Genomic DNA, 10,415 nt, shown 5'->3' with positions numbered 1-10,415 from the left:
GTATCTAAGCTGTATTTCAGTCTAAAAAAATATGAAATTTTGAGCAGACTAAAAACACAACTTACCTCCTTGAAATCTTAGTTGGAAAGAAAGAGATGGTGTCCCAACACATGAAAATGGCTGAGAAAACCACTAAGGAGACATTCTGAGCTTTTGAATGCTTATTCACATGTCATATATTGAAGTAAGTTTATATAAGAAACTGTTTCCGAAAATGAAAAGAGGTGAGCAGGACACTGTGTTTGATTCATTACATGAGTGATATATAAGCAAATATAAAAGATATGAGGTTCTTATTTTATATTCTAGCTTGTCAATATCGATAATTTGAGTTCTTCATTCGTACAAAACTAGACTTAGTATGTTGACATCACAAACATCTAATCTGAATCAGTGCTGCATTCAACATATCACATGACACACAACAATCTGTTTAACTGTTTTTTTAATATATATACTTTTAACTTAAGAAATTAAATAATGTATAATATTAAAATTTGAATTATAATCTACAGTTTGATACTAAACTTATTGACATAAATTCATGAAATAGCAGATCAATAAAATATGAGTCAGCAAACACGATGACATGGTTTTTGATCAGTGACCCATCTGGAGAGGGTTAAACGTTATTGTATGGAAACTATAACAAGTACAAAGCGGTTACGAGGTCAGTCAATTTGACTGAGCCCATGTGGAGAAAGTTAATGTAAATTTACACATTTATTACCTCATTTAAAAAGAGAGAGAGACGAAAAAAATGGTGTTTCTGAATGACTTGATTTTTAAAATACTACAGGGAAATGTGTCTCCCACCAATTTTATTGCCCCCCCTACTGTGGAATATGATGAAAACTCTGCTACTCTCTTCTTGTTTAACTGTTGTAAAAGAAAAAGGCTGCTGTGTATGTTTTATGGAGAGTTTTTTTTTGTTAAGTTACATTCCTACTGCTTTTTAATCATCATTATTATACTTGAAAGACTACAAACAGAAGCAACTGAACCACATTATCTGATTGTGACTGTCCTTTTTACTCCTTTACTGTTCTTTTAACCAAATCACACTACATTGTTTTTACTACTTCTTGATATACTTAAGAAGGGGAAGATGTACAACTTCTCTATTCTTTATGGCTTTGTATATGCAACTGGGAGAATTAATCTTAATAACAGCAAGAAAATCCATTCATTTACTTTCAAATGTTTAAAAACTGTGATTTTAAACCTCATGCTCAAAACCCAAAAGCTTCAGCAGCTATAACCCTTTATCTTATTATGTGATGAAAAAGGCATGATAAATCTGTATCATTTATTTTAATAATTTAATTAAATTAAAATTCAAAGGCCTGCATAATTTTCAATTTACAATTACAGACCTACTTATTTTTGGGTTTTTTTATATGTGCCATATAAATATTGTATGAAACTTCATACCTGCAGGCATTTCTGCAAGTCGACCCGAGATTTCTCTCAAGGCTTCAGCCCATCTTGAGGTAGAATCCGCCATCATGGAAACATTATAACCCATGTCACGGAAATATTCAGAAAGAGTAATGCCTAAAGAAAAAATTATTTCTTAGTAACTATAAGGCATCGAATTAGCACAAATAAATATTTGACAATCCAAATGTCTTCAAATGAAACAGATGATGTCTAGTGTGATACAAGAAGACAACACTGTAATAGTTTTTATCCTGATACTGTTGTCAGTTAAGATATGCGTCTCGTACAAGTCAAGTTTTCTTTTACATTAAAATAAATAAAAACTGAGAATATCTTCTAACCAGTCTTCTTATCAAATACTAAATTATACACATAACTTGCCAAAATTCCTACCTTTTAAGTAAGAAAGTCCTAAGTTACTATAATCAAGTGGGTTTGGAAGGACTTAAACTTTGGTTTAAAATCAAAATCAAGTTGAAAGCCAGTCATGTGCAAAACAGTAAGTCAAAAATCATAACTAGGTTGAGGAATTTTCTTTATTAATAGCTATATGTCTCTGTTTAAAATTAACAATTTCAAATTTTCCAAGTTTTCCAAGTGTACAAGAAATGTGACAGTCTCACCAGTATAGATGGAAGCTTCTCTAGCTGCTACTGGCATGTTGGATGTGTTAGCTACAAGGGCTGTTCGTTGCATGATGGACTCCACTTGTCCATCGATTTCCACTGTTAACTAAATAAATTAAGAACAAGTCTTTCTATTTAAATTCATCAGTTTATTGAAAATAACAAAACAATCTGCTATTACCACTTTATCAAGAATTAATCAAATACTTGTATGTATATAACAATCACTCTTTAACTATAGCTTACTCAAATTTTGTTGAGAAACCATACAAAATTCTGCTTGTATTGCAAATTTTTATTGAAAATTACAGGAATACATTTTGAAAAAGAAACAAACACGACCATACTTTGATATGTAAAGGAGAAGACTTTCAGAAGTTAATTATAATATCTCACAGAATGATTTTAACTGATATATATTCTAAGTACTACTTCTTTCAAGCTTATGAAAAACTTTATAAAATTATGAAACAGTTACATTCATAGGGTCAGCTTCACTTTTAATCCAGGGCTCAGATCCAAACAGTTTTGTAACTATTAGGACATGTCAAGCAACTTAATGCTCCCTATTTGTTTGTTACAAAGCACTTGGTCTGGTACATCATTAATAAACATACTTAGCTTGTTAGGCGATTAGTAAGTGTTCCTGGTTGGAAGAGTAATTTATAAAAAAAACAAACTATTATTGCATATCATAATAATGACGACAATACAAAGTTCATCAAATAATAATTATAAACAATAAAAATTAAATAAACAATTAAAATAACAAAAAAAATTTAATTATCATACTTCTGGAAAATCTCTCAGTACTTCAGACATTTCATTTCCTCTCTCACCACACCCAACATAGACAATGACATCACTGTTAGAATACTTGGACAGTGACTGGGAGATCACAGTCTTTCCACAACCAAAAGCACCAGGTATAGCTGTCGTTCCTCCCTGCACACACCTGAAGATAGGAAACCAAGTAATTGTTAATTAATGTACTTGTCATTAGACATTAGTATTAGGCATATTATATTTTTAACACTGCATTCAAGTTTAGTATCTCAGAGATTTTGAAGAATTAGAAGAGTTTATAATAACAGTATTCCAACCACATTATGTTTGCCACATCCACTGCTAACAATGCATTTTGCTCAATCCAGAGCTCATCAAGCCAGCTGGGACACAACAAACACAGTAGTGATCAGAGCAATATTTATATATATGCCATTTGTTACAACAACAATTGTTATGCTATGAATGCCATTTTCAAGCTGGTAAAGCATGATTATAATTAATAGACTTGTCATTTGACATTACTATTACACCTATTATATTTTGTAACACTGCTTTCTATATCTAACCCCTCAGGGATTTACATGAATTAGAAGAGTTTATATTAATAATGCCCCAACCACACAATATTCAACATATCCATTGCCATGATAAAAAATATAATAGTCTGAGCATATTGAGGACAGATTACAAGTTTACTCGTGTTTCGTGCAGAGCATCTTTATGTGCCATTTATTAAAACATTAAGTTTGAAAGGAATCGGACACATTTTATTTTGTTCATAACTCAAATATATTTTTATTATCTACTTGAAACTTACAGAGTATGTACATGAAAACAGCTAGTAAATTTTTAAAGTGTGGTATCTTGTAAAACATTTTCCTATATGGAGTGGAACCACACAAAACTTGCATATGTATCACATTTCACTTCTTTTCCCATGAGCAGTACAAACCCTGCAGGCTATGGTACGAAATTTCTTTTTTCCTGTAGATGAAATGAACATATGCTGTTTTATGTCACCAGACAGTCTTAGTGGGGTATCCTTATGTGGGGCTCTCCTTGTACCTTCAGATGATGGACTGGGTTCATTCCAGTGAGCCTTCTTTCTCTTTGTCAGTAATCCATTCTATTGCTACAGAGAACAGGAACTGCTTATATTTTATTTTTTTCTGTTGATTCATGGCTTTATAGATTATATATGAATTGAAAAGGCCACAATTTATTAGATAAAGTACTATCTTTTTTGTCCATTTCACTGTTTTCCTGAGAATGGTGTAGTATGGGAGGTAATGATTTGCACGATCAATACCTTTCATGTGGGCATTGTATTGGAGAACCCACACAGGTTTTATATTTATTCTCCAGTTACTCTATTTTTCTTTCCTGTGGTAGAAAGAGATGAGTCATGGATAGTTGAAACCATTCTCACTTCTATGTTGTCTTTCCATATGAAAATGAGAACATCACCTTTTCTATGGAAAGCTGTTTCACCATTTTTCATTGTTGAAACTTCAACCTTCAGGCTTGCCAGCAATTCTCTATTCACTCTCATTGTTCCACAGACTCTTGTTTTATGTTCTAGGAACAGATTTGTCCTGGTATACATGGTGCCACAATACAAGATTGGGAGAAAGAACTGAAAGAATAGTCTCCTCCAATTTTTCCTCCCCTCGCCAGTATAAACCTCCCTCTTGCAAATATAACCTGTGTCACTCTTACACACCATTCTCACCAGCAAGCCATATTTTACAATTTTTGCAGGGTTGTATGTTCAGAATCTTAGACATTCTCTCCATGGAATCTGCCCTGATCCAATGACAACTGTTGCTTTAGTTTGTATATTGTCCTGCATTTATTGAGGAAATAATCCAGTACTGGGTGAATTTTGAAGACTCATCCATTTTCTGATTATCATTGAAATGCCAAAATGTTCAAATTTATTCAAATCTGTTTCAGCTCATTGTCTGTGAAAATATTGGGCTGATCAAAAGAGGATCTGTTAACCAATAATCTTTCCATTTATATTTCCCTATCTGTCCCATTAGTAGAATCTGTAGGTGTAACTTCAGATCATTGAAGTCCTTTAGATGACATTTTCTGTTTCTCTGCAGTTTGATTACGATAGGTACACATTTCCTGACAAAACATTTCAAACAAGTCATCACCAAACATTAGACTTATCACAGCAGCAATACTTTCAGGTTCGGATGGAGTTATAGTGACCCATGGATTTCCTTCATACATTTCCAAGTTCGGTGGAATATCTGTTTCTGACCAATTATCATTATCACAATGGGAAAACAAATCACTAACAGGAAAAATTGTAGAATCATCTTCACTTTCTGATTCAGAATCAGTTGAGAGCGCAATAACTTTACGTATCTTTGTAGGTCTAACAACGTCACTGTAGCTAGAGTTAGTCAGAATGATCCACAAACACATCCACATCAGATTCTTCACCTTCACTTGGAAGATCTGACAAATAATTATCAAATAGTTCAGTAATTATCTCAGCTTTGCTCAACACCTTACGTTTTCTGTGAGAAGCCATTTATAAAAATATGGGTATTGTAAGCAAAAATAAAAACAATAATAACCATCCGGAACAAAATAAAATGTATCCGACTCCTTTTGAATGCAACATTTTCATAAATGGCACAAACACAGACACTCTGCATGAAACACAAGTAAACTTGCGACCAATCCTCCTTATGACAAGTAAGTTAATTATAATCATGCCTTGCCAAATTAAAAAAGGCTTTCACACTATAACAATTGTTCAACTGTTAATCATGAATAATAACAAATGGTCACTATTTTTTTATGCAGCAATGACCTTTTAGAGTTCACAACAAACCCAGCAGCTTTATCATGATTACCAAGTTCAAAGAGAAGATGTATATTAATATATGATTTGTTTCAGCAACAAAACTGGTTTTAGTACCATTATAAATAATCTAATCATGAATAATAAAACCATAAAAGTGGCAAAATGGCAACAAACTTAATGAACATCTTGGAAAAGACAAAGTCCATCTTTAGCAAATTCCTACATCAAGTACAAAATTATATTTACAAATGATAATTTAAATGTTGAATAGAAGTTTATGTATTATACTGAATAATTTGTAATGACAATGTCCAGACACAGAGAGAGAATGGGGATGGTAAAAATCAGTAAATGGTTCAAAAGATATAGATGGATTGTTTGTTTGTTTTTAATTATGCACAAAGCTACACAAGGGCTATCTGTACTCTGCCCACAATGGGTATCGAAACCCCGTTTCTACCGTTGTAAGTTTGCAGACATACCACTGTGCCACTGGGGGGGGCAGATATAGATGGAAACTATATAAATGAGAAGGTGTACCTATACAGGTAATGAAAAAGAATTAAAACAAGCTGAAGTCAACAGAAGTTATTATTTAAGCTAGGGAGATTTTGCTTCATACATACATTCTCTCTTTAATCAAAATATTTGTTTACCCATAGCTAAAACTTGAGTCTGTTGATGAGATTTTGGTATACAGTATATCATAATATATAAACTTTTATTTAAAATTCAGGTTATTATTTGTAATCATAGTTTTGTATTTACTATAAGAATTTGCTAAAGATGGAATTGGTGTATTCCACAATGTTAATTAAACATGCTACTTGTCACTTCTGTGGTTGTAGTGTTCATCATTAAACTATGTTTTCTTCCTCATGAATAAATTAAGTAAATATTACAAAAGTTCAAAATAACAAATAACAACCAATCAGATGTAGTAGTGTCAATATGTAAGAGAAATTTTGCTTACTGACATAAAAAGATGTAGCAATATCAAAGCGTATGGTAGCTCATGGTTAGTGTCATATGCAATAATGCAGTTGTGTTTGAAAGCAAGTTCCATCATGAATGTAAATTTTCCACATATAAAAAAGATAAATTAAAAATCCTAACATGGATAATTTTCTGAGCAACCACAGTCAAATTCATCTGTGAAATCAACAAACTTTTCTTCTCTACAAATAGCCATTACTTTTGTTGTCATTTACCAAAGCAAACAGAATTAACGTAGCTTACATTAATTGAAAACTAAGCCACATCACTAGCAATGTGGTGGAGTTACTCTACACTTTTATTCATTCTCCTTCTGCATCACCAATTTTTTGACATCTAGTTTTTTCCAACCAAAACTTTAGCTAACAGACTTAGCCAAAAATGCTAATTATGGCTATTGTTTATGTATTGAAGGGCACATATTAATATAATTAGCAATAAATAGTTGTTCTCAGAACTTACAAAATTTACTGATGATTTGGTTTAAAATGATTGTGTGAGTAGATATATATATACTCTAAATTTATTCATCATACAATATTAATAAAGATTTGACAAATATTTCAATGTAATTATAAATTTATTGTGTTTTAGACAACTGATTGTCAAAGAAAATTCAAATTAAAAGTTGATGAAGTTAGTTTTATAGATTGCCTTTCTGTTTATATACAATACTGAAAATAATTTCAGTAATCTACAGGTGATACACATACAGGAAATGCAAACAATAAATAATTGCAACTAAATAGCAAACTTATCATTAATACTTTATTAGAGAAAATATAAAAGTGAAAAAAAGTTGTACAATGCAATATTTTGTGTTGGCTTTCAACAGTGTAGTTCACCTTGTTTGTAAGCTACCACAAGTTTATCAGTCTAGGATTGAGAAATATTGTTCAAATGTCCTATATTAATCCCGACAATTCAGTTAAGTTGTTTGGTTGCCACACGACCTTCTTAGATTTCATAAAAGTACATAACATTAATAATATTCATGTTAAGGACTCTGTACAGGCCAAATCATGGTTGTGAGTATTTCACTGGATTCTTTTTATCCCAGTATCATTCCACTACATTTTCTGCATTCTTGGGATCACTATCTTGCTGGAAGGTGAATCCCTGTCCAAGGTCTTGTTTCTGAGGGAATGACATGATGGATAAGAATGTGATTGTACCCGTCAGCAGTCAGGGTGCCATTAATTTTGTGTAGACCTCCAGCATCACTGGCTAAGATGCAGTACACATGCATATTGTTTTCCCATCATGCTTCATTGCAGAAATTGTACATTGACAATGATACTGTCAAAACAGTGTTGTTCTTGTGGCCAAACAATTTGAACTTGGAATCCACTGTAAAGAGCATCATTCTCCAAACTGGCTAATCCCATTGTTGGAAGACTGATGCCCATTTCAGTCTTCTGGTTATCTCTCTTATGCATTGTTTTTTGAGCAGCTACACATTCAGTGAGGTCATTTTATGTTAATTATTATGCTAGATTTCTATCAACAAGATGGATAAAAGGTCAAACTATCATACACATAATAACTATTTATTTTATTATGGTTATTATTACCAGGCAATAGTTAAATAAATAATAAAAAGAATAGTAACTAGAACTTGACTGGAGCACTTTAGTAATAAAGAAATTGTGTATGAATTCAAGGTTGATTAGAAAAGGATAGTGCTCAAGAAACAGTTAGTGCAGGGTTAACTTAACACAAAATTACACTAATAACAGTGAAGACTGCAATTCTGTTGGTTGCACAGCTTGACTTGTAGTTTGATGTGACATAAAAAAAGTATAAACTGTAACACAATCAGGATTCTAAATTCTGCCTGGAAACTCTACAAAATGTTATAGGAAAAGGGAAAGTTACTACCAGGAACCTGCTGGTTACTGACGAAAATAGAGAAATGGAAATGCAGTAAAAAATAGTATGGAACTGCTGTTTATCTATGCTACCACAGAAAGTATTACCAAATCAACATAATTTGTCATTTATATAAATATAATAAATAGATCTTAAATTTTAGTTTTAATAAAAATATTTATTTCATGATGAATATTTTACGTACGGAAAGAGAGAATCAAGAACACGTTGCCCAGTCAAAAGAGGATGATTAGCAGCTAGTTTTTCTGTAACAGGCCTCATGGAACGAACTGGCCAAACTTGTAGCATGGTAAACTTTGACTTTTCACCATCAAATTCAGTCTCCAACACCACATCCTACAAAATAATCAAAATGATATATATTAACCCCTATCAGTCGCAAGCGAGCAAGTTTTGACACAACCTTCGAATACTTTACAAAAAATTATGTTTCTTTAGAATTACTAAATTTATTAACTATAAATTTGGCACACATCTTCTGAGCAGTTATAAAGTTAATGTTATTAAAAAATCAGAATTTTGTTATAATATTTGGTAGTTTAAACATTCTAAATTTAAGCAACCCACATTTTGTGGTGCTAAAACCACATCTTTTTATTAAAATGTAGGTCATATCTAGTCCTTGTGTTCTTATATAAATCTTGAAATGTTGTGATAATACTGAGAATTACAAAATCTCAACTCCTCTCTGTCTGGAGACAGTGTAATAGGTGACCATAAAATCTTATTTTTAAAGGCAGCAAGTGCATGCCAGAATTATGGACAGACAAAATTCTAGTGCTAGCTTTTTCCATGATGGTCTGGACCAAACAGACAAGAAATGTAATATAAATATATTTAGAAATACCACAAGAAAACTTCAAGTGGCATTGCAGAACACCCCATTTAACATTGGGCTCATGTAAAGACAGGACAGTTGGTATGAGCACTTTCCGTTATCCTGGTTGGATGCAGAATTTTGAGTAAGCATACCCTGAGAGGCAACACTAGCTGCCTAGTGGGATCCTGTAGTGATTGCAAGGTGTGAAATATGTATATTCACCTGTCAACAGATGGAGGGTGGATTAACCCTATAATTATGACATTATTTATTAAAACCCTTTCTGCACATGTTACTAAGCTACATTCAAAACATAATTAAATCACTTTACTATCAATGTATTTTAAAGAAATTATTTTTATCAAGTACATTATAATTTAAAATTTTTTATCTCAATTTTTATTCTTTTATTTCAAAAGAAACCTCTAAAACAATAATCAAATATTCTGGTTTGTTGTCACTTGATGATCTCATGATTCAATATATCTGAACTTTAGAGCTGATAGACAAGAAACAAGTATGTGTAATGTCAACGTGTTCTTGTAGACGTTTAAAGTACACATATATAGCTTCTTCACGAGTAACTCAGTCAAATTCCAAGAAATTGTGTCAGAGGAAGACTTGTAAAAATTCTTCAGTTCAAGATAAGCCACACCCACTTCCAATGTAGAAGCTGTGTTGCTAAGGGACAGTTTTAACTTGAATGGCATGCTTATAACCAATAGAAAGAGCAGGTTCCCCATTGGAATGTTGCCAAATTAACAGTGAATGTAGACATATATATATCTATCAAACAATACAAAATAAAGCTTAGTCCACTGTTCAGAGCTGGGTCCCTAGCACTTGGCTATTTTTCTTGCCTTATACACAGCGTGGTCATAAGTAAATAGACACCACAGTCATATTCACATGAATTGATATCTTTATAATTCAATTAATATTTAGTAGATCTTCCTTTCGCTTCGTGGAGTTCGTTGATCCTTTGGGGCATCGTGAGAATCATCTCGTCAATTTTAGG

The 10,415-nt window shown here is 32.3% G+C and overlaps 1 protein-coding gene across 1 annotated transcript in view; it reads right to left on the bottom strand.

The window, feature by feature from the left end:
- The window catches only part of LOC106458626 (V-type proton ATPase catalytic subunit A), a 53,096-nt gene that overhangs the window by 21,711 nt on the left and 20,970 nt on the right, over nt 1–10,415 (bottom strand). Inside the window, exons 6-9 of the mRNA XM_013918150.2 lie at nt 8,762–8,913; nt 2,862–3,024; nt 2,067–2,175; nt 1,435–1,557 (exon numbers count right to left, since the gene is read on the bottom strand). Of these exons, the coding sequence (XP_013773604.1) occupies nt 1,435–1,557; nt 2,067–2,175; nt 2,862–3,024; nt 8,762–8,913 (547 nt within the window). The remainder of the gene's footprint in view (nt 1–1,434; nt 1,558–2,066; nt 2,176–2,861; nt 3,025–8,761; nt 8,914–10,415) is intronic.

The sequence above is a fragment of the Limulus polyphemus genome, unplaced genomic scaffold, assembly GCF_000517525.1.
Source record: "Limulus polyphemus unplaced genomic scaffold, Limulus_polyphemus-2.1.2 Scaffold494, whole genome shotgun sequence".
Classification (NCBI taxonomy): Eukaryota; Metazoa; Arthropoda; class Merostomata; order Xiphosura; family Limulidae; genus Limulus; species Limulus polyphemus.
This window is presented reverse-complemented; position numbering and strand designations above follow the sequence as displayed.